Source organism: Candoia aspera, chromosome 5 (genome assembly GCF_035149785.1).
Source record: "Candoia aspera isolate rCanAsp1 chromosome 5, rCanAsp1.hap2, whole genome shotgun sequence".
Lineage (NCBI taxonomy): Eukaryota > Metazoa > Chordata > Lepidosauria > Squamata > Boidae > Candoia > Candoia aspera.
The window spans coordinates 101580717-101606281 of NC_086157.1; the positions used below are offsets into that span (position 1 = coordinate 101580717).

A 25565-nucleotide genomic window follows, 5' to 3' on the forward strand; every position below is an offset into this window, starting at 1 on the left:
ATCCATAGTCTAGTTGGCCTCAGTGACTGGGCCACCATTTGTAGTGAAGATCTTAACACGTTAATGCCGAGCAATATGTTGTACAAGTCAGACATCTTTGCTGACATTCATGCATGTGACACGTCTCCTGGGCTTTTCCACATCAAAGAAACAAAAGCATTACAGTAATTTGCAGTGATCTAATGTAAGTAATCACCCAGCCAATCTCTATATTTTTCTTTGCTGTCAGCTAAAAAACTTTACTAAAAGTGCTAGATAATTGCTGAAATGTTACTTATGATAAGATACATAAATAAGGATGTTATAGAAGTTCATTCTGCATTTCACATTGTGTTTTGTGGCATATCCATCAACATTCCTCCCTGGGTTTATTAACGTTTGAAAGAAAAGTCAGTAAAATAAAGGCTTTTAGCGTAGATTTTCTCCACATTCAGTTCCGCCATAGCGGTACTATGTAAATAATTTCTGTGCCATTAATAATGTTTTTAAGTGAAAAAAATATAAATGACCATTTGTTTCTATGGATGCCAGCCACTAGGGAGCTTGTTAAGAGATAGTCTTTTAACACATATATGGCTGCTAATGGACCAAGTACAAAACCATTTCTGCTTATTTGCTACCTTTGACTTCCTTTTCCATCAAGGAAATCAGATAAACTTTATAAATTATAAAGCATAATACTTCTAGGATCTAAGTTTGAATAAACGGCAGTGTTTGACCTTCATTGTCAGATAGGAATCTCATTTCAAATAGCATAAAGTGAAATGCACCCACCAATCTGCACAGGGACAGTCTGCATCCTGACATTATTTGCGGAGGGGGAGGGGGGGAAATTCCAGTTTGCTGTAATTAAAATACATTTTTAAACTTCCAAATCGGAAGATAGTGTCCATTTTTTGCCAATTTTAAAAGAAACTGCAAATGTTTATGCTCTGATCATAGGGCATTTATTTATTTGTAAGATTTATATGGCTGCCCATTATAAAATACAACTCTAGGCAGCTCACAACAACAGTAAAACTTTGAACTATAAAAACCATAACATGTAAAGTCATAAAAAAACAACCCAAACCCAGCACCTCAGTCGTCCCCTTGGGATGCTCCAAGAACCACCCAAAACATCCTCACTCTGCACTAGTGCCTGGGTAAAAAGCCAGGTCTTGATGTCCTTCTGGAAGGCTAAAAGGGTGGGAGCCTAAAAAAGTGTTATAAAAGTTGAGCTCATTCATGAAATTATTGGGAACAAAGGAACCAAAATCTTGAGAATTACTCTCTAGGTCAGTGTTTTTCAACCTGAACAACTTTAAGATGAATAGATTTCAACTCCCAGAATTCCCTAGCTAGCATGCTGGCTGGGGAATTCTGGGAGTTGAAGTCCACACATCTTAAAGTAGCCAAGGTTGAGAAACACTAGGTTCTAGGTTGTAATAGAAAGAAATAACAGGGAAACCCACTTATGCAAAGATTTCCATAGATGTAGGAGCTCAGCAGCAACAGAGACCCAGGTGTTTTATTACTGTTGGATACATCATCCCATCCACCAAATTGCTTCCTTCATGGTGCAGAACAGAGGAGGGATCACTTGGTGTCCTATGTTCCATCTCTATTCTGCTGCTAGGGGTACATAAATGGATTAAACTGGAATAATCAAAGCCCTCTCCCTTTGGGTTTGTCCATGCTAATTACTCATAATATTGTCTCCAAATCTGTCTGGATAGTTCTATGCCTTTAGATATAGAAAGATATTGATAACGTAGAGTGTTGATATTAAGCCTCTATCCTTTTTATCTGGTAACTGTTTATGTCTCTTTCTCCCTGCTTTGCCTTCCTTTTGTCCCATTTTGCCAGTTAAATGTTTTTTGATGTTTGTTGATGTTTTAATAAACAAACATCAGCTGCAATTTTGTGGGCTGAACTGAGCGGCATGTGTGCTTGAAATTATGCTTAGTAATTTTCCAACAATTACCAATATATAGATGTTAGGAAAATAGCTGGTTTACCTATGTTAGAAATGTCAGAAAGGGCCCCAAGAAATGGCTTGTTTCCTCAAAATAATGTGTTCGATTTTTCAGAGATGTTAAATGCAGAGCAAACAAGCTTAGTAAGATAAATTGTTTTCAGACATTAATAAATAAAAATAACAAATGTGTCAAAGCACAAATATAAACTGGTTCTTCACAAATTCTGAGTAAATGGTCCAAGAAGAAAAAGTTATGTAAGACATGAAAAGCTGTACAGCTGTATCACACAGATGGTAACAAACCACAGTGTTAATATTCGGAGCATGCTAAGCCAAAGCAAGCAGACCACAATATGGCTTATGTGGTTAACTTGGAGGAATCATTCATTTAGCATCCCAATATATTAATGCTTCTTGTTTAGCATGTGCATGGATTCAGCCACTATCTCACCTTAAAATGAATATTGACATCTTAAATTGTGTTAAATATTGAATACAATTAAATATTGTATTAGTCTATGCTGTACGTCTTTTGATTTCACTGAGAATGTTTTAAAATCAAAATGAAAACTGGATCCAAGGATTCCTGTACTAAAACTTCTGTTAATACAGAATCAATATTGCAGTCCACGCAGAATTGTAGATTGTAGATACAGATAAATTGTTTTTAAAAAAGCATTGTGTGTTATAGAAGATCATCAGGCAGCCAATTAGCCCTGTGGTACTGAACATAACGAAATGCACTTAGATAAGCATTTCTTCTGACATGATCAGGTATTGGTTGCTGTTCTCCAAGGACTGCCTTAGCTCTTAGCATCTTGTATTTATTGTGTTGCTATTCCCACTGGCAGCAGCATCTGTTGATACACTTATCAACATCAGATATAGTGCATCATTCACCACTCCTTTAATTGGACTGCCGTCTTCCAGGGAGGGAAGATGGATACCACATCCTCTTGTGGTGGTCCTTCATAAGAGCTACTGACTATGCGGAAGCAATGTTTAAGAATATCTCTGCTCAGAGGCCAGCTTTATAGCCGTTGATATTGATGCTCTGCCTTCAGTTTCTAATCCTTGGATTATCTCCTCACGTCTTCATACTGCAAATAACTAAACTCCATTCATTTTGAGACTAAAGGTATGCTCTACTGCCCTACCTTTCTGTTGAGAAGTAGCTCCCATGAACAAGAGAGACGATTCCTTAGGCTTTTAAAAATTATCTTGATGGGAGGGTCTATAGGATGATGGTGAAGTGCATGTCTTTGTTCAGAACCTGTTGGGTTCAGTCCTTGGCATTGCTGGTTAAAGATGGTTGAGAAAAGCTAAGCAAAGTCATGGAGAGAGGCTGCCAGTCCAGGCAGACAATAATAGGCTAGTTGAAGAAATAGCTCAATAGATTAATAGCTTTATGCTTAATTTTAATAAACCAACCTGCTTTGCTGAACCCTGAAGGAAAGAATGAAGCATTACTAATGAATAGCTTAGAAATGTTAAGGTTTAACTGGAAAAGTGGGCTGGTATGACCAAATATATGATGTTAATTACATGCAATCACTTAGTGTGCATTTTTATAAAGTAGATTGTAAGAAAGTTCTCAAGGAAGACTAAGCAGCGGCAGGACCATATCACCCCCCCCCCTTTCCTGGTATCTCTTTGCATCAGTGGATGTTATAAATCTCTGTGAGGTCTTGTTTGTTTGCCTTGGATTGTCAATGTTCACCTAAGCAAGTTGACATTCATAATAACATATGTCTTTATTTTTATATAATATAACCAACAGAGATCTTTTTAGTCTTTTAGTATGGGTACCTTTTACAAGCCTTTGGAATCAAGCAAGATATTAGTCTCTAGAAACCAAACAAGATATTCTGCTCCTGGATCTCTGTCTTGGAAGAATAATTACAAATACTACCATGGGAATCTCAGCAATTAAAAGCCCTGTATAGCAATGAACTTTATGCCTCTGTGCCTTCTTTGAGTTCTAAGTTGTGATCTGATTTATAGAAGATGGTACAATATTTAGAGTAGACATCAACTTGATGCTAAAGGAAGTGTAATAGTTCTTTTCTATTCTAGGAGTGAAATCTTGGTGCAGCTGAAATCAGTGGCAAGTTGCTTGAGACAACATTATTACTTCTTGGCATACATTGTTTGGGGAATAACAAAATTAATATTACAGTCCTATGCATGTCTACCCAGAAGTAAGTTCCGCTGAATTAAAGCTTGTGTGTCCAGTTCTCCCTTTACTGCTTGTATAAATAAATGTGTAGAATGACACACCCAAATAGAGTTGTTAAGTTTTTCATAGCTGTGCATAACAAAGCAGTACAAGAAATAATTTTCATTTAACTCCTGGACAATTTTTAAATAAATAGCTCACAGTACTGCCTATAAAATAGGGAAGATGGCATTTCTGTGTTCCACGAACTGTGGAGAAGGTTGGTTAAAATGTTTATTTTTATATAATTTCTTATGTTTATTTATCAGTATATCATTGTTTTACTGAACTTGCAATACTGGAATTTAGCTAAAAGAAAGAGACAGGTCTTATAGAAAAGCCTGAACTCAGAGAATATGTTCCAGAACGTGTATCAGAATGGTATATACAGCTGACGTGTAAAGATCCAGGTTTCCCTTTTGCCCATCTCTGCAAGAGATGACCCAGCCAAGGATAAGGATTTGATTGGTACATTTTGTAAGCATTGCTTTCCTTTAGCATGCTAACATATACAGGATGAAATCACCTAAAACACCATGTCAGAAAGATAACTTCTTTCTGAGCAGGGGTAGTATCTTAGGACAGTAATTTCCAGTCTTGGTCTAGGGATGTCAGCCCCACTAGGTAGACCATACCAAGAAATCAGCTCCCCAGGAAGGCTAAAACTATTTTTTATTGAGATTGGCTTTAATAACAGAATCTTGCAAGTCTGATTGTGTTGTACATTCTCCCTGTTTTTATACCCCTGTGAATTAGGGAGGTGTCTGTCTGAGCCCCTTCCTAATGTTATCTGAGCCCTTTCCTAATGTTTTATCCCTTTTTGCCTAGGCAACAGCTTCTGCATATCTCTATCAAGGTAGTCTTCCCTATTCTACAAGGGACCACTGATGCAGGTGGCAAAATTGTTTTTTTTTTTAATGATTAAATCTCAGGAAGTCTTGTAAGTGTTGCGCAATCTCATTCAACATCTCATGGGATTTTAGGATTCTCATCTAAAGCCTTGCTAAATTTTAGACAGAAACACCAAAATATCATGAGATTCAGTGATTTCCTGAGATTTTAGCTATGATATTTATTTATTTTGTTAAAATTACACACATTTTCACTTAATGTTTATGTCCCATAGACATCTGGGAGGGGGCACATGTACACTGCTGACAGTAGTTTATGGTTTTTGAACTTTCAGTGGTAATGTTGTGGTCCATATAAAGGAAAAGGTTGGGAATCATTGCCTTAGGAGATCTCCATGTGATTCTGTCACTATATATGCTGCTATAAGTACAATGAGAAAAAAGAAGGGTGCTGATCTTTAGTCAACCTTATTAATCTACAAAGTTCATTTCTTAAAGTTATGTCAGTTTCTAGATCTGAGTATTGTTCTAGGTACTGGTTGCTTGTTTTTAATGTGATAGCAATAATTTTCATAACTGAAAACTGCAGGATTTTTTTTTAGTTGGATACTATTAAACTACCACTCTTCTACACATTTTGGTATAGATTTAAGTGATAACTCCATGTGAAATAATAAATAGGCATTTCAGACCATTTAGAACTGACCGCTAAAGTTTTTATTATAATCTTGGAATAAGTGGAACTTCTTAGCAAAATCGGTAGGGCTTATTTACAAAATAGATGTATTTGAATAAGTCTATTAAACTGTAACAAAAAGTATAACTTACGTTGTTTATTTCAAGAAAACAGTGGAATTCTGTCATAATGCTTAGAAGCCTTTTTTAATTGGCTTAATGTAGCTGCTGAGAGCTCCACTTAAACATGGAGCTGCCATCATTGTTTTTAGTGTTAGTCCCACTTGGTTGCACAGTCCACTTGTAGTTGCCAGTTCACACAACAAAGACACCAAGCCATGATGTCATGAGGGTTTGTTTTTCAGCCAGCTATTTGCAGAACCTCACGGGCTGAGAGGGGGTGAGTGACCCAAGGTCATCCAGCTGGCTTCTGTGCCTAAGGAAGGACTAGAACCTGGATCTCCTCAGTCATAGTCCAGTACTTGACCACTACACCATACTGGCTTTCTTGCCCTCTTTCTGTAGTTTCAGTCCAAAATAGGTCCTCCTCCCCAAGGATTGTTTTTATCTGTGGGACAAAATGTGTGAAACTCCTGACATCATGTTTAGTTTTACATTCTGTATCTAAACTTCCATTTCTCAAGATTCTTATCTTAAATTGTGTTGCCCAAGTTATTTTCCTATCCCTGATTTCTCAGGTCTATTGCTACTTGGACTCCTGTTACTCTGCATCTTCTGTCCTCTCTTTTGAAAAACACTTGTGCTTATCCTGTCCCTTAATAATATCAGTGTAGTCAACTGCTGCTGGAAGCAGCCAAAGTCATTATTACCATCATTATTACCAGACCCCTAAATGGATTACACTCAACATTTCTTCAGCGCTGATGTCTTTTTGGCAGTGTGTTTATGTCACTGTCTTGTCTGAAGGACAAATGGAATAGGAAGTGCTGTTTGCATTTGTGTATGTGATCCTTTGACAAACTGATGCTAGCACTGTGCTTTCCCCCCTGCCGAATATAGAAACCACAATCAATATAGGGACTTGAATAATTCTAAGCTAAGTATCTCCTATCCAATAAATACTTAGTGGAAACACTCCATTACTTGGTATTTGTTTCTACCATTACAAATATTTTGATATGTTCTGTTTTGAGAATTAAAAAAGTTTTTTAAAAATAAGCATCAGTGCAACATAACGCTTCTGGTAGATCATGAGTAAAGAGCACATTTTGCCTCTGCTTTTCCTCAGACAAATGATAGCCATTCATATATCTGGGGAAAGAAAAGACATTCACTCAGAAACACGACTGTGGTGAGGAAGGGCTATTTCTATAAAGAAAAAGCTCAGTGTCTGAAATGAGCAACAGGATTGTTTTTCCCCCTTAATACCTTGGATTACAAATTTAGTATGCTGGTTTGGATAAGATAAAATAAAAAATAAAAATAAAACACATCTTTATAAAGCACAGACTTCATTTACTTCCAGAAGATGTATTGATGGCTACTAGTTTAGGTGGTTTTTGAAAAGGACTAGACAAATGCATGCAGAGTACGGCTAGGGATCAATTGCTTTGTGGATTTACCAGTAGTTCCTGGATGGCTCCCATACAAAGCAGAAGGATGTAGAAGATGGAATTTTGACTTGATCTAGCTGAGCTCTTCATATTGTGTAGAATGACCTTCCCCAACCTGGTGCCTTCCACATGTATTCTGCCAGAATTCCCAGCCAGAGGGGTAAAAAAAATTCTGGCCACAAATTTTAAAAGTTGAAATCCAGCACAACTGGAAGGCACTATGGGGGAATTGACAGGAGCAACTGGAAACCTATGATTTTCCTTGCATAAGGCTGTTTAGTTTTTTGTTGTTGATGATGATGCTAAAGTTGGTCTAGTGGTTAAGGTGCTGGGCTAGAAACCAGGAGTCTGTGAGTTCTAGTCCCACCTTAGGCATGAAAGCCGGCTGGGTGACCTTGGGTCAGTTATTCTCTCTCAGCCCAATTCACCTCACAGGGTTGCTGTTGTGGGGAAAATAGGAGGAGGAAGGAGTATTAGGTATGTTCGCTGCCTGGAGTTATTTATAAAAATAATAAAGGCGGGATAAAAAATTAAATAAATAATAAATAAAGTTTCAGAGCATTGGACAGAGCTGAATAGAATATTGGTGTTAGGTGTGTCCGCCTGTGTACAGATAGTCCTTGCTTAGTGACTACTTAGCAGCAACTCTAAGTAAACTACCTGTATTAAAATGCACACATAATTTCTAGAAAGCAAATTACATTGCACTTATAAATTTTTGCACAGTTTTACGCATTGACAGATAATGCTGAACTGGGAAGCTTTTAGAAAAAATGCAGAATATTTAGAACAAATTAGAACACAACTGTATAGGAAACTGTCCAGCTGAATCTGCTCTGTGACCACAATTCATTTGAGCCTCCTGAAATAAGGTGGTTTAGTATACTTAGTCCTTTCTCTATCGCTACACAGCAATCCCTTTATAATTCAACAAAGTATAGTTTTGTAATTCCAAATGAAAATCACAGTTTGAAAATTTATTGGCTGGAATTTGTTTATATACCTCTTGTCTGTTAACATGTTTTAGAAGCACATTCATTTTAAGAGAATCTCAGCTGCTGATATGCTTTTTGTGTGCTAAAAGAACATGAAGCTTATTCTAATCAAACAGTACATTTTATCATTGACATTTCAAACATAGATAGATGGTTTCATTTGATACTTTTTGTTCTCGTTTATTCGTTCAGTCAGTTTAGACTCTTCATGACTTCATGGACCAGCCCACGCCAGAGCTTCCTGTAGGTCGTCAACACCCCCAGCTCCCCCAGGGAGGAGTCCGTCACCTCTAGAATATCATCCATCCACCTTGCCCTTAGTCGGCCCCTCTTCCTTTTGCCCTCCACTCTCCCTAGCATCAGCATCTTCTCCAGGGTGTCCTGTCTTCTCATTATGTGGCCAAAGTATTTCAGTTTTGCCTTTAATATCATTCCCTCAAGTGAGCAGTCTGGCTTTATTTCCTGGAGGATGGACTGGTTTGATCTTCTTGCAGTCCAAGGCACTCTCAGAATTTTCCTCCAACACCACAGTATTCATTTGATACTACCTTGTGTATTTCGCTGTGCAGTGTCAGGACTGCACTGGTTCATCAGGAGTGAAAAATAAACTAAAATAAGCTCAGTGAAACAGTTTTTAAAGATACTCAGTGCAGAATGGACTCTTCTTGGGGAAAGAAAAACACCATTCTGTTTGTATATGATGTTATGAAATGGGATTATTCTTTTTAAAAAAAATAATGGCTGATTTGAACTGGTTTGGGATGTTGACAAATAATACAGAAATTCTAGATTACAGGTAGTCCTCGTTTAACTACCACAGTTGGGACTGGCAATGCTGCTGCTAAGCAACACAGTCATTAAGTGAGACATCATTTGACTGTGATGGGCTTACAAGCTCACTTCCACCATGGTCATAAAGTGAATCACCCATGGTCATTAAGTGAGACATCACCTGACTGTGACTTGTGATTTTACTACTGGCTTCTATGTTGACTCTGTTTGTTGGAAGCCAGCCGTGAAGTGTACAAATGGCGATCACATGACCATGGGATGCCTGCCAGTTTCAAAGAGCCTTAATCTCAATCATGGGATTGTGGGGATGCTGCAATGGTCATAAGTGCAAGGACCGGTCATAATGTTACTTTTTCAGCACTGTTGTAACTTCAGATGGTTACTAAACAGGGCAGTCATTAATCAAGGATTACCTGTATTTGCAAAAGTTTAATGGTAGCCTTGAGGGCCTGGTTTCTGTGTGCATAGGAAAAGGATTTACTCTACCATTTCTATTGCTATAGTTGGATTTGGGCTCATACCCTCCCTTCTCCTTCCATCTGTTCTTATTCATCTTAAAAAGCAAACATTTGTTGAGATTGTCTGATTTCCAGATACCATTTTCTTCAGAAGTAAGAGTTTTTCATTCTGGGATTCTGGAACATGTACCTTCTCCCAATTTTGTATCTTTTATCATTTCAAGCTGGATTTTGTGTGTTGCATTTTTAGGGTTTTTAAAATGATTCTTTATTACTGTTTTACTTAATATTCTCTCCCATGTATCTTTAAGCCATTTTAGAAACAATTCTGATGAAGGATAAAGTAATTTAAATAATTACACAAACTTCTAATTTAGATGAAGGCCAGTCTAGTGTGCATCTAGGTCTCCACAATAGCCGATCATATGCAATAATCCCTTTCCACTCACTCACTGCCTTTGAGAGTGGATAGAATATATAAAAAAGAGAGCTGCAGCTGTAAGATGGTCAGCTTTGGATTATTTTTCTCAGTGAATAAATGAAGAAGTATAATGTTTTTGACTCATTTGTTTAATTGAGTTCTCTTTATTTATTAGTTTTAGGATTTGTGTGGAAAACAGATCATATTTAGGTCATATTTATGCAGAAATATTGAAAATTCAAGAGAGTTCACAAACTTAAGCACTACTGTATATAAATCAATATAATAAACAGACAAACAAATAAATCATGATCAATACCAACTGATTTCTTATATTCTCTCCCCCCCACATCTGCTTTGAAAGCCACTGAAGTTAGTAGGATAGATTAGGGATGACCATTGAATCCAGTTCTTTAACAGACTCTTGGCTCTGCGATATTCTTCTCAGTAATGGCCCCCACTTTATAGAAGCCACTCCCCCTGGAAGTGTGGGCAGTCCCTACCCTCCTTGTGTTTTGAAAGCAAGTCAGAAGGATCCTTTTCCAATGAGAGTTTGGCCCAAAATGATTAGGAGTACCACAAATAGTGTTTCCTGATTATGAGTTTTGATTATCCATTATCTTATTGTATTGATTAAAGGACATTGAGATTTAAATTCTGTTTTTGCTTTTCATCTCCTGGAATCCTTCAGAACTGGGGCAGGCTAGAAATGCTTTCGGACAAAATTAAATAAAATAAACCTTTAAAGACATAAACCATTTAGGCCTTGCCTAGTAGAAGGCCGTCTATCTGATCATGAACCTGACAGATTTTAAGATCTGGAAGTAAGGCCGTTTTGAAAGATTATTCAAGTCAGGCATGCAAGAAAAAAGCATTCCACTTTATCGTTCTCAAACTGTGGAACAAACTTCCTTGGGAATTATGATTGAACCTCACTCTCTGGGTTTTCTGAAAAGATGTCAAGACACATCTCTTACATTTTAAATGTTTTGAATAATTTTTCATAATAATTTTTAATAATTATCTGTATTTTTATAATAGTAGGCTCTACTTAACTTGGTTTTTTTAATTGTCAACTGGTTGTTGTTTATTCGTTTAGTCGCTTCCGACTCTTTGTGACTTCATGGACCAGCCCACGCCAGAGCTTCCTGTCGGCCGTCAACACCCCCAGCTCCCCCAGGGACAAATCCATCACCTCTAGAATATCATCCATCCATCTTGCCCTTGGTCGGCCCCTCTTCCTTTTGCCTTCCACTCTCCCTTGCATCAGCATCTTCTCCAGGGTGTCCTGTCTTCTCATTATGTGGCCAAAGTATTTCAGTTTTGCCTTTAATATCATTCCCTCAAGTGAGCAGTCTGGCTTTATTTCCTGGAGGATGGACTGGTTGGATCTTCTTGCAGTCCAAGGCACTCTCAGAATTTTCCTCCAACACCACAGTTCAAAAGCATCGATCTTCCTTCTCTCAGCCTTCCTTATGGTCCAGCTCTCGCAGCCATATGTTACTACGGGGAACACCATTGCCTTAACGATGTGGACCTTTGTTGTCAGAGTGATGTCTCTGCTCTTAACTATTTTATTGAGATTTGTCATTGCTCTTCTCCCAAGGATGAAGCGTCTTCTGATTTCCTGACTGCAGTCAGCATCTGCAGTAATCTTTGCACCTAGAAATAGAAAGTCTTTCACTGCTTCTACATTTTCTCCCTCTATTTGCCAGTTACCAATCAAGCTGGTTGCCATAATCTTGGTTTTTTTGAGGTTTAGCTGCAAGCCAGCTTTTGCACTTTCTTCTTTCACCTTCATCATAAGGCTCCTCAGTTCCTCTTCACTTTCAGCCATCAAAGTGGTATCATCTGCATATCTGAGATTGTTAATGTTTCTTCCAGCAATTTTAACTCCAGCCTTGAATTCCTCAAGCCCAGCATGTCGCATGATGTGTTCTGCATACAAGTTGAATAGGTAGGGTTAGGTCAACTGGTTAGGTCACATAAATCATAATAAACTATCCCTCTTGATGTCATCATCTTACAGCTGCTTAAAAAAAAATAAATCATAGACTACCTCCATGTAAATCCTTTTTCACTTCAGTATGGACCCACTTTTTAAAATCTAATCCGTATTCTACACAAATGAGAAGTTACCTTGCTCCACTCCCAGGCCACTGTGCATGTAATTCAGAATAGATGAGATTCGTGGTGACATATGTAGTCAACTGAATATGAGAAATATAGACCTATAGCTTCAGACTTGAATCAACATAACTTGTTGATCGATTAATCAAGTAAAATAGGCTATCCTAATCTAATGCCCTCAAAATATTTTGGAGCTGCTATTTCCAGAACTGCTATCCACAGAATCAGAATTCTGAAATTGGAAAATACCACGAGGATCATTTATCTAGTCCAACCCTCTGTAAAGTGCAGGAAAAGCAATTAAACCATTCTTTAGAAGTGGCTGTCCAGGCTCTTCTTCTTTCAGAGAGGTTTTGGCTTCCATCTAGCATATATTCCATGTGCAGTTTATAAAACAAGAAGTAAAGCACAATACTAAGTTATAAGATAATAGTGAAAGAAACATTCTAACTGCATAATAAAAACTGCACCTTAGATATTTAAAACAAATGTTAAGGTTGTTTAATAGGGAAAACTAACATTAGAGGAGATATAATATTAACATCTCCCATGTGCAGCCCAAATTTGGGGTATCTTTCATTTACAACTACTAATCATGGATTATGTATATGATAAGTAATGATAGGCATGGGTAGAAAGAAGGCATCGTAATAACAGAGTCTCAACTACTTAAGATTCTGTTATAATAGTTGCATTTGATTAGACTCACTGGTTACTGATCTGGACAACTACTGTATATACAATCTCCTGAATCACAGGGTTCATGCTTTAAATGCTAGTTGCTAGAGAGTGATGGTATTAGACGACTGTCCATGCTTATGAGCTTCCTGAGTGCCTCTAGCTGCCCACTGTCTGACAAAGAATCCTGGACTAGATGGAACATTGGCTCTTCTTATATTCTTAATGTATTATATATCTTATAGTCTTCTTATATTCTTAATATATTCTTAATTTAAAATATTATATTCTTAATTTAAAATAGCCAGTTTGGTCTAGTGGTTAAGGTGCTGGGCTAGAAACCAGGAGACTGTGAGTTCTAGTCCCGCCTTAGGCATGAAAGCTGGCTGGGTGACTTTGGACCAGTCACTCTCTCTCAGCCCAAGAGCCAATCAGGCATAGTAGGAGAGTTCTAGTCCCGCCTCAGGCATGAAAGCCGGCTGGATGACTTTGGGCCGGTCCCTCTCTCTCAGCCAAACTCACCTCACAGGGTTGTTGTTGTGGGGAAAATATAAGGAGGAAGGAGTATTAGGTATGTTTACCGCCTTGAGTTATTTATAAAAATAATTAAGGTGGGATAAAAATTAAATAAATAAATAAATAATCTATTTATCTATGTTTATCATCCTAGTATTCATGTTAGTTTCATTTTACTTGGATGCTGATTACTCTTCTATTTTTACAAATGTTGTAATAAGTGCACATCAAATTAGAGCTATTTTTTCTAACAAGACACACATTTTAACAAAATTGAATGAGCATGCCAATTACTCTATTTCCACATGGTTGCAGTGTTTCAGTAATGACTGGATTTTATGAGCTGGGGTATTTAATAAATTGTTTTAGAGGGATTTTATTAGAATTTTATTGTATATTTATTGTTCTGTTTTGTAAACCGCACAGAGTCCCTCCGGTCAGAGGAGATGGGCGGTGACAAATTTGATAAATAAATAAATGACCCCCTACCACTATCTTCAGGTTTTTTGCATTCCAAAGAGGTCCTCTTGCCCACGAATGAATAAATCAAAAGCATGTGGTTGATGTGCTTTATTTGTTAAATTTCCATAAATTTGTCTGCTTCAGACTTCACTATATTTGCTTTGTAGGTGTGGATAGGAAGTGAATTCTCTCTTTTATGTGGGGAATTGGGCCTCTTAGGCTGCCGTTTTTTTTGCAGGAAAATCTCTACAATTCTAGTTTTTCAGGTTTTATTTCAAAGCAAGTGAAATAGTTCAGTTTAATAACTTGACTCGAAAAAATGTTCTTCCGATTTTTTTGTTTGTTTGAAAAGATTGTCTTGCAAGTATACTTCACACTGCATATATTATGATACTAAAAAGTTCTGGGGTAAAGTAAATTGAGTAAAGTAAATTGATACTGAGGCTATTGCAGATACCATAAGCAAATCTTCATCAGCTGTAATCAAAATTACTGTAATGATTAATAGGCAGTTTAAATATAGAGCTAACCCAACATTTCATGACCTTTAATTTATCAGCAAAATGTCCATATCTGACAACCCTTTTTTCTTCAAAGAGCTAAACAATTCAGAAAGACTTTCTAATTTTCATCTAAACCCCGGGTGCTGATCTGAGGTAGGACCATTATCCTGTTGACCCACCATACATTCTTTAAATGTCTGGGGAAAATAATTTTGAAAGAAAAATGGTGTAATTGTAATCATGTGAAGAGGTAATTATGATGACATTGATTTCAGTGGAAATTAAATGCAAATGAGTACATAGGATGAATCAGTAGCAGAGATTATTTTCAACAGTTCTCTTTCCCTCTTCTTGAAGGTATTCTTTCAGTTCTACTGAATTTAGAAAATTAACACTCAAATGCAGGCAAATTCCTGTAGGCACTGATCTAGCACACATTACTTAGACTGATGTGCCTGTTAGCGCTTAAACTGACAGAATTCATTTTGGTCCCAATGTTGCAATACTGCTCTCAACGGGCAAAATGTGACGAAACTAGGCATTTAAAAATTCAGACATGCAATAAGTTGCATAAATACTCAGTTTGAAAATAGATTAGTGTAAAAATCGTATAATATCAAAAGTGAAAAAAAAATGTGAAGGTAATGTGAACTGAAGATACATTCAGTCATCTTTATTGGTTATTAGAGGAAAGCATTCAATACATAAAGGCTTAAATCTTGTAATGCTATTTGCGTCCTTTTCTGAGCTTGTTTACCTGTAATAGATGGAGGCCCACATATAGTATGATGGGGGGGGGGGGGCTATATGCCAAAAACTGTATAGGTTAAAATAAAGAACTGGGCATTGGGAAGACAAAAAATAAATTGGATTAGATATGAATATAACATTAAAAAGGATTAAATATAATTAAGTAGAAGGTGCAAGGACTATAGGATGTGCATCTTTTTCATATATTAATTTAGGTATATTAATTTGATTTTGTTGGCCTATAAAGAAGTTGCAAGAAACCTCGCTGAAGACCTAGCTTAACATTGCACAGAGCCTGAAGTACCATTGCTCAGATGGTGCTAAAATGTATTCTTAAAAAAATTGGCCATGGCATTAATTCTCTCTTTCTTTTTAGTAGAGGTGCTGAGAATCGGCACGGCTTTCGTCAACAGACTGTAGCTAGAGAGAAAGGCAGGAGATTTGCTATTCGAGGCCCGGCATATATGTTTAATGATCATTCAACCAGCCTTTCTATTGAAGAAGAGCGCTTTTTGGAAGCAGCGGAATATGGTAACATTCCTGTTGTCCGTAAAATGCTGGAGGAATGTACTTCACTCAACGTGAACTGTGTGGATTACATGGGCCAGAATGCCTTACAACTGGCTGTGGCAAATGAACATCTGGAAATCACAGAACTTTTACTTAAGAAGGAAAACCTGTCACGTGTTGGAGATGCACTACTCTTAGCCATTAGCAAAGGTTATATCCGAATAGTTGAAGCCATTTTGAATCACCCAGCATTTGCAGAAGGCAAGAGGCTGGCCACAAGCCCTAGTCAATCAGAGTTGCAGCATGATGACTTTTATGCCTACGATGAGGATGGAACTCGCTTCTCTCATGATGTGACCCCAATTATCCTAGCTGCTCACTGCCATGAGTATGAAATTGTGCATATCCTACTGAGGAAAGGAGCTCGGATTGAGAGGCCTCATGATTATTTTTGCAAATGCAGTGAATGCAATAAAAAGCAAAAACATGACTCTTTCAGCCATTCTAGATCTAGGATCAATGCTTACAAAGGTCTAGCAAGTCCAGCTTATCTGTCTTTGTCAAGTGAGGACCCAGTTATGACTGCCTTAGAACTCAGCAATGAGCTGGCTGTGCTTGCTAACATTGAAAAAGAATTCAAGGTAAGATTTTAATCAATGGATTCATCAACATGAATTGTTGTTACATAATCCCTCTTGGATCAGAGTAAAAATCTGAAATGGTTGTCTATAACCAACTATTTTAAGAAAGTATAAGAGTAGACTTTGAAGCTTTGACCTCCATATTTTGCATTCTAAGAGTCACGCATACCAAAACAGTTTGCAGACCTAAAACTAATATAGGCATTCTACCAAATTTTGCAAGAGAATTTTCTATCCAAAATAACAAAATGCATTACAGTACTGTAGGGTAAAATGCTTGCACCAATGAGTGTTATGTGTATTATATTTTTTAACATTTTATATTTAAACATTGCAAACTACTCTGATATTAGAGTGAAATAAACTTATAACTAAGAAAAGTAAGTAATGGATAATGTCCTCAATAGTGTTATTACTACCATCTCTGTGGCTAGTAACAATTTTAATATAAAAATCTGTTATGTTAAAACAGTAAAGGAATCAGAGGCTCTCTGACCTCACTTTATTGGTTTTATCATAGAATTTGAGCTTCCTCCTCCTTCCATTTCTATTCTTAGAGAAACATGCTTACAAGGGAGGAATTTTGGAATGGTGAATTTTTTAGTCTGTTTAGACTAAAACGCTCTCATTGTTGCTATCCCAGAAATTAAAAGGTGTTGAATTCACTTCTGTGTGCTCCATCTGCCTTCTGTATGAAATGGAAGAATCTCAATTTAAGCAAAAACAACTGTATTCACAAAACAGGAGCTCAAAAGAAAAGCATGTTTATAGTAGCTTACAGTTTTTTTTTTCTGCAAGTTAAAATTTGATAATAGCATTACAAAAAAAAATCTGGATATGATCCAAACAAGACTGTTGGTAAGAGTGACCTTTCCTATTCTCCGGGGTTTCTAGGCAGGGGAGGGAAGGCCAGAGCTGCACAACCATATTCCTGTGTTGGGTTTCCTATTTATATATCACCTATAACTTACTTCCCTTAATAAGTTTTTAATTGGCCATGAAAGTCAGGGCTTCTGTTCCTTGATTGTTCATCACCTGATCAAACAATTATGCATTAGCCGTATTAGTTTTTATTGTATTCCATCTGGCCTACAAATGTAGTAACATCACCAAATTTCCTGGAAGATTCTGCAGCAGCCTGCCATTCCCTCCTTCTGGTTTTCAGAGGGTCAATGGAGAATTTGTCATCATCAAGCCTTGGGGGCAGGGTTGCTGTGACTATCCATCTAGATGATGGATTTGCCTTATTATAATTAGAAGGCTGATTCCTGGCTTTTATATGGTTGTTTACAAGGTATGGTTTAGTTTTAAAATTTGATTATTTTTCTATCTGATTTGAATCCCAAATTCTGGACATGAGTTGTATACCACTCAGTTGATCAGATCAGCCTATACGTCCTGCAACTACCTATCTACTTAACCACGTAAATACATTCACATACACTTTTTTTTATGTAGCCAGAATTGTTCAAAATGAACCTATGGTTTGTTATCTTGACCTCTGTCCTACATTATTTCAAGTTGTTCAATATAGCAAATGCAGTTTGAAGGCCAAAAGTAAAGCAATTTTGAGCTGTTATTGATCAAGGATCTTCAGTACTTTCCCTTCTATGCCATTTCTGTGATGGACTACTAGTTGTGTGAGATTGGGAAAGCAGAGATGAGGTGTTTGAAGGTTCATCTCAGAAGAGGCATCTCAGCCTATCTGCTGAGAGAAATGACAAAAAGCATTTCAAAGAGACTCTACCTTAATTAACTCACTATACTGGAAATGGGGCTGAGAGATTCGTCTCACAGTTTTCAAGGTTCCGCATTTACCCCAGACTAGCATCAAATATACCTTCCTGAAATCTTAGCCGTTCTTGCTTCCTTGGTCTTGCCAACTAGCTGAGGCTTAACACTAGTTTTGCCTGACAATTACCTGTTAGTTAGTTCTGTATGCTGATTTTTGGCCTTTTGCTTAAAAGCATTAGTTAAATATTTTTATCAGTCTTACAGTTCATACAGAGTAAGTGATAACACACTGAATGTATTGTATCTTCAGGGTCCAAGGCTTTAATCAAAATGACAAAAGCGGTGTCACAGTACCATGCTGCAAGCTCCACACCTTCTGTACATGTGTGCAACTTCATGGCACATTTATATATCTATATCTATATCTATATCTCCATCTCCATCTCCATCTCCATCTCCATCTCCATCTCCATCTCCATCTCCATCTCCATCCATCCATCCATCCATCCATCCATCCATCCATCCATATATCCATATATCCATCCATCCATATATCCACCCATCCATCCATCCATCCATCCATCCATCCATCCATCCATATATCCATATATCCATCCATCCATATATCCACCCATTTACCAGAGGAACTCTGGGTGGCAACAGAGATAAAAATATAAACTAGAATTTACAAAACCATTAAAATAAAAAAACAACAACTCTACAATGAGCCCCCACCCCAATCTCATGACTAACATGTCAATACAGCCATACCCATGCCCAAATTCTATTAACATACTGGCCTCCGTGCCTGGGGGAAGAGCCAAGTCTTCACAGCCTTCCAGAAGGCTAATAGGAGTAGAGCTGTCTGTACGTTGGGAGAGACTGTTCCCCAAGATAGACAAATGACAGAGAAGGCATGCTGTCTTGCTCCCACCAAGTAACATTGCTTCACCAATGGCACCTGGAGTATGCCACTGTGCCCAATCTGATGCGATGGGCAGAAACCATTGGGGAGAAGCAGTCCCATGTCATGTAGGACTTATACAAAAGGGCTGATATATGATCCCTAAGAATTGCATTACTATATTTAATGCTGTATGCCTAATACTCCGCTCCATTATCTCACAGTCCTCTCTAATTTCTGGAATCCAGTGTCCCATCACTCACTGGTATCCCACCACAGCATTCACCAATCTAAACCCCTTGGGGACCAGAAAATCCCACAGTTAGGCCAAAAGTAGAACATACTCCCTAGTAAAGCTTTCCCCCACTTCCTAATTCCAACAGCCTACCATAAGAGTTCCTCTGTACTCTGTGTTACCAGGAATGGGAGAGACTGTTGACTTACTCATCAACTTCTTTTCCTTCAAAGAACGATTACAAAAAATTGTCAATGCAGTGCAAGGACTTTGTGGTTGGACTTCTTGATTTGTGCAGAAACACAGAAGAAGTGGAAGCTATCCTCAATGGAGATGTTGAACTGAACCACGGAGAGCACGGACGTCCAAGCCTGAGCCGCTTAAAACTTGCTATAAAATATGAAGTCAAAAAAGTGAGTTCTGACATTATTAGCAGACGGGCTGAGGGGGTTTCAGTTAAGTCCGTCACAATTATTCAATACTGCTTGCATGGAACACCGAAAATAGGATGTAATGTGATATCCTTGTCCAAGGTATCAGAAAGCAAACACAGATCTTTATGGAGGATTTAAATTTTTGATATTCATATACCCTGGAGCATGACTGGTGCTGATCAGCCTGTAAGCTGATCAGCCCTTGTTAACTTGATGATATTTCCATGCTTTCAAGTCAGTAAATTACCCACAGCTCTTTGATCACATATTATCAACAAGTCCCCCTTTTTGACAGCCTTCGAAAATCGTGCCGCCAAATCTTGGTGGCCAATTACGAAAAAACAGATATATAATTTTCTGCCATTGTCTTTCTTCAGAAAACTAATAGAATGAGTTGTGTCCATCTTTGCTTCAAATGTAAACATACTAAACCACGCTCTCAATTCCAAAAATGTAAGAATATACTACAAACGATAAATGATAGCAATTGTGGATTCTCTTCACTTGCAAATCCACAATTGGTTGCTCATGATCTGTGGCTATGAAATTTTTATTGGGTCCTCTCATTTGTCTTTTTTCCTCCTTTAAATCAGTATTGATAATAGTATTATGTTTTCATTCTTGTTTACCACCTAGAGTTCCATTGATACATGGGTGGATGTATACATGTGTTAAATAAATAAATAAGTCAATGCAAACTTAACTAGATGTGAGCAACCACAGACTGCAAATTATATGCAGCCCTCTGGTTACCAAGATCAGCTGTTGAAATTCAGCAGAAAAAAACCAGGATGATTGTTTTAATGTATGTGTTAGCGTTTTAAAACTCTAGTAGAACTTAATGCATATGTTTTACTAACACTTCCAAAACTCTAAAACAAACAAATGTTTTGTTTTTTTTAAAAAGCACCTCCCTCCCCCTGCAGCCTTATAAACATTGTATGTTTTAGCTCCAACTGCACGTAAGCAGAGAAATTAAAAGAGAATTAAAGCTCTCTCATGTTCCTGGATACCTGCTGTAGAGATCGTATTTAAACATGGCAATTAAAATATCCAAAAGTACATTTTTCATTTTTGAAAGCAATAGTTTCTCTATTGCTTTTATGAGATGCTGTAATATCATAAAAGGGAACCGTTTCTGCCATCATATTTATGTTGCAAAAATCCCCAAGGTATTATTGAAGTAATATCTAAACAGGACACAGTGAAATATACTGTACCATTTGCTTGACTCAGTCTAGCACTTCTTATGCTCTTATCTGTAATAGCAGTCCTCTGGGGACATTTGCTGGAAGGAAAATCTTTTTAAAAACGATATTGCTGAAAACTAAATTCAGGGTATCTTCTGGTTAAGTAATCAAAATTCTCTACCTTAGAAAAAGACCTAATGCGCATAGAGAGCCCCCCTCCCCCGCCCAACCTTTATTTTTGTACTTCCTTTGTGACTGTGGTGTGAAAATTAGATGGGCAGGGACACATTAGATAGATAGGTAGATAGGTAGATAGATAGATAGATAGATAGATAGATAGATAGATAGATAGATAAATTATATATATTTTTAACAGGCTACTTTTGAAGTGAGGGACAGATTATGGCTAATGCTCCTTTGCACTTCCTTTCTCTGCAGTTTGTTGCACATCCAAACTGCCAGCAGCAGCTTCTCTCAATCTGGTACGAGAATCTGTCAGGTTTACGACAACAGACCATGGCGGTAAAGTTTTTAGTGGTTCTTGCTGTAGCCGTTGGATTACCCTTCCTGTCAGTGGCTTATTGGATTGCTCCGTGTAGTAAGGTACGAGTTGGTACAGAGATGGGCCTGACTTCGTAATAACTTTTGGACTTTGTTTGCATAGGGGTTTGAATATGGGAAAGAATGGATATAAACAGACAGGCATTTATTTGGCAGGTGATCAGTTGCAATACAAAAGTCACACACACTTGCATTCTTCTTCATAATACATTAATGTATACACACACACACACACACTCTCATCATGCTGTTCCCTTTTGGGAACAGTAAGAAATAGTAAGAAATAGTAAGCCTACTCTCCTTGCTTCCAGCATGTCTGTACACCAACTCATACATTACCTTTGTGTTTTTCTCTCTTCCTCAGGATTTCTTTTTGAGGATCTCAGGAACTCCATACAGCCATAACTTCCTTAATCTTCCCGTTCCTCTCCACTCTTCCTTCATATATTTATTTTGTGTGTCTGTCCTCAGTCATTCCTTCTTTATGGCCAAACCATTTCAGGGTACTTATTTTGCACTGGTCTCCCACTTTTACATTCACTCTGCATTCATCCTAGGTATGTAAGTTCACCACATGTACCTCCTAGTTAGGGAAATGCAGGCAAAAATGTGTCAGCTTGCCAGGTAACCTCTAGATCAGTGATCCCAGCTTGCATAGAATAGCTTCAGCTTTTGGGAGGAAGTGGGCTTTGAGTGCACTTGTGGTAGGCTGGCCAAAATGTGCCCAAACTGACCAGTACTGTCCTTATCATTTGCATTCACTTGTTTCTGTTACTTTTTTTGCTGTGTTTTTCCTCTAAACTTGCTCTGAAATATTTTTTTTTCTTTTTTGACCTGTTTTGCAGCTAGGTAGAATAATGCGTGGACCTTTTATGAAATTTGTGGCACATGCAGCCTCTTTCACTATTTTTCTTGGGCTCCTAGTCATGAATGCAGCAGACAGGTTTGATGGCATCAAACTAAAGCCTAATGAAACTGTAACAGATAGTGCAAAACAGCTGTTCCGAATGAAAACATCTTGCTTCTCCTGGATGGAAATGCTGATTATCTCATGGGTAATAGGTAAAAATATTCCTTAAAGTTCTGTTTTTCAGTCATAGCAGAGGTTACAGATGTTTAAGGATGCATTACAGGTAGTCCTCGGTTAACAACAGTAGTTGGGACTGGTATTTCTGTTGCTAAGCAATGCAGTCGTAAAGCGCAATGCCACATGACCACACCGCTTAGCGATGGCAGTTCTGGCAGTCCCGTTACATTAAGCAAGGACTGAGCGGGTTGTTAAGCGAGGACCTCACATGATCATGGCTTCGGACTTCCTGGCAGCTTGCCCACTGACTTCGCTTGTGGGAAGCCAGCAGGGAAGGTCGTAAATCGCAATTACATGACTGCAGGACGCTGTGATGGTCAGAAATCCGGTCCAGTTGCCGAGCACCCAGATCGCAGTCACGTGACTCTGGGGGTGCTATGCTGGCTGGAACTTCGAGGACCAGTCATAACTACCACTCGTTCAGCACTGTCTCAAGTTTGAACAGTTGCTGAATGAGAGGTTGTTAAACAAGGACATAGTACAGAGTATCATAGTACTGAGACACAAAGTGAAGGAATTAACAGTTATGTATTAAAGCCCCAAACCAGGAACGAGTCCATTTACAGAATGCATTGCTTATTCATACAAGTACCATTTTTGGAGTTGGATTCATTAGGGCTGGACCAGTTAACCTGATCTCAATGTCCATAGGTTATACATTCATCCCAGATAATACATTTCATAGTCACATTACAAAAATAGCTTGCAACTGAGATTTATTTATTTTATTTTATTTATTTATTTATTTGATTTCTATAGCCACCCATCTCAACAAGTGACTCTGGTGACATGTTATTAATTCAGTTGCAATTTACAATTCACAGTCTTGGGAGAAAGAATTCAAGTTTCAATGCACTCCCTGACCATCTGCTTTTTCTACTTTAGACTTAGGTTGTGAAAAACAAGGTCAAAAATTATCATGAAAGCATTACAGAACTGTTAGTCTGTGGAATTAACAACATGCATCAACTGAAAACAATGTTATTTCATTTCTGGCTGTATTATCTATATAAATATAGATTTTTGGAGGCATTTTTTAAAAAAAGAATTTGTCAGTTACAGATTTGACGTGACATTAATAAGCATATGAAATATTGTTAGTGAACACTAGAAAGAAGTAGTATGTAATACCAGAGAGAGTCAACTTGGTAAGACTTGGTATTCTAAATAATTAAGGGCTATTCTTGAGAACTGAATATAATCATATTAAATATTAACAAATATTAAATATAATTTTTATTTTTATTTTATTTATTTATCAAATTTTATCACTGCCCATCTCCCCCCCAAAGGAGGGACTCCTTTGAAGAAATAAAGAAATGGAATACCTATGGTGTAAATGAATGAGTGGATCCCCTAGAATTGTTTTTTTACTTCATAATTAATATTTTTATATAGAAAAAAGACTGTGCACGTTTTATCCTAAAGAGCTTCAGATGTCACATAAGCACAGCAATGCTCTCTGCTATTCATTAAAGAAGACTGCTTTCTTCAGGCCCCTGTATGACCCTGAAAAATGATGTAGCTGCTTTAAGGAGTTGACCTGAATGAACTCAAACAGAAGCTTGAAAAAGGTGGGGTTGCTTGAAAGAATAGCAGAAAAGTACTCTGCTTGCTTGAGGTCTAGAGAACTTCTTCTGAATAATTTTCAAAGCATACATAGACCCATGGAATAATACATTTCTTATACAATAATATATGTTCATTGAAAATGCCAACCTAAACTCAAAGTACCAAGTAACAGCTGCACTTTAATGTTTCCAAGGGCAGGAAAAGCTGAGACGTGGCTTGTCCTTCATCTGTTCCTTCCTTTTGTCAATTCCTTTCTTTTCTTTGTTGGCAGCAAATCATAATGGTCCCACAAGGACCCAGCTCAGAGTAATTCTATATTAGATTAAATATTCAGGTCAAATAAATCTCAGCTGTACTGAAAAGAGAAAGTTTGCAACTTTTATAAAAAGATAGAACTGAAATTCAGGACTTGATCTATTCAGTCTGTTCTCTGTCTCACCCCACCACCACCTGTTTTTTTCCCCCTACATTACAACTCAACTATGTTTGGCTGTTCTCAAGGTCAAGTCCGTCACCTCTAGAATATCATCCATCCATCTTGCCCTTGGTCGGCCCCTCTTCCTTTTGCCGGTATAGGCTTGTTAAAAATATAAACCATGCCATACTAATTTTACTGCTTTCGGGTTTTGCAAAGTGTCTAGATTAGTGGACGAAGGGAATGCTGTGGACTTTACACTTCAGTAAGGTATTTGGTAAAGTTGATCCTAGTCTTCTCCTTGATAAAATGGAACAATGTGTGATGGATGGTCCCATTCACAGCTGGTGGAACAATCCTACTGAACATGTGGACCGTAAGGTTCTTTATAAACGTGGAGGGAGGTATCCAGTGGGGTACCTCAGGTAAAGCTTTAATAAATGACTTAAATAAGAGGATGGGACGCGGTGGTGCTGCGGGTTAAACCGCTGAGCTGTCGATTGGAAGGTCGGCGGTTCGAAACCGCGCGGCGGGGTGAGCTCCTGTTGTTAATCCCAGCTCCTGCTTACCTAGCAGTTCGAAAACATGCAAATGTGAGTAGATCAATAGGTACCGCTTCGGTGGGAAGGTAACGGCGTTCCGTGTCGTCATGCTGGCCACATGACCCGGAAGTGTCCTATGGACAACGCCGGCTCCAAGGCTTAGAAACGGAGATGAGCACCGCCCCCTAGAGTCGGACTCGACTGGACTTTACATCAAGGGAAACCTTTACCTTTACCTAAATAAGAGGATAGATGGGATGCCCATCGAATCTGCACATGGCACAAAGCTGTGAGAGAACACTAACACATCAGAAGACAGACTCAGGTTTCAAAAGAATCTTGATAGATTTAACCATTGGCCCCTATAAAAATGTAGCGTTCTGCACTTATATAGGAAAAACCTGATGCACAGGTACAAAATAGATAATGTCTGTCTCAGGAACAGTACTTGTGAGAAAGATATGGGCATCCTGGTAGACCACGGGTTAAGCATGAGGCAGCAGTGTGCCCTGGCTGCCAAAGGAGTTAATGCAACTTTGAGTTGCATCAACAGAGTACAATGTTGACATAAATGGAAGTGATCGTTCTTCTCTATGCTGAACTGGTCAGACCACCTCTGTGTCCAGTTTTGGTCACCACAATTCAAGAAAGAACTGGAATTTGAGGAACCGGAAAGACTGCAGAGAAGAGCAATGAACATGGCAAGGCGTCTGTGAAAAGTGAGGAAACGAACGAAATATGTTTGGAATAAGGAAGA

At 38.0% G+C, this 25565-nt stretch overlaps 1 protein-coding gene across 1 annotated transcript in view; it reads left to right on the top strand.

Annotated features, from left to right (window-relative positions):
- The window catches only part of TRPC6 (transient receptor potential cation channel subfamily C member 6), a 72062-nt gene that overhangs the window by 33760 nt on the left and 12737 nt on the right, over positions 1–25565 (top strand). Inside the window, exons 2-5 of the mRNA XM_063305861.1 lie at positions 15360–16134; positions 19241–19420; positions 21070–21234; positions 22038–22254. Of these exons, the coding sequence (XP_063161931.1) occupies positions 15360–16134; positions 19241–19420; positions 21070–21234; positions 22038–22254 (1337 nt within the window). The remainder of the gene's footprint in view (positions 1–15359; positions 16135–19240; positions 19421–21069; positions 21235–22037; positions 22255–25565) is intronic.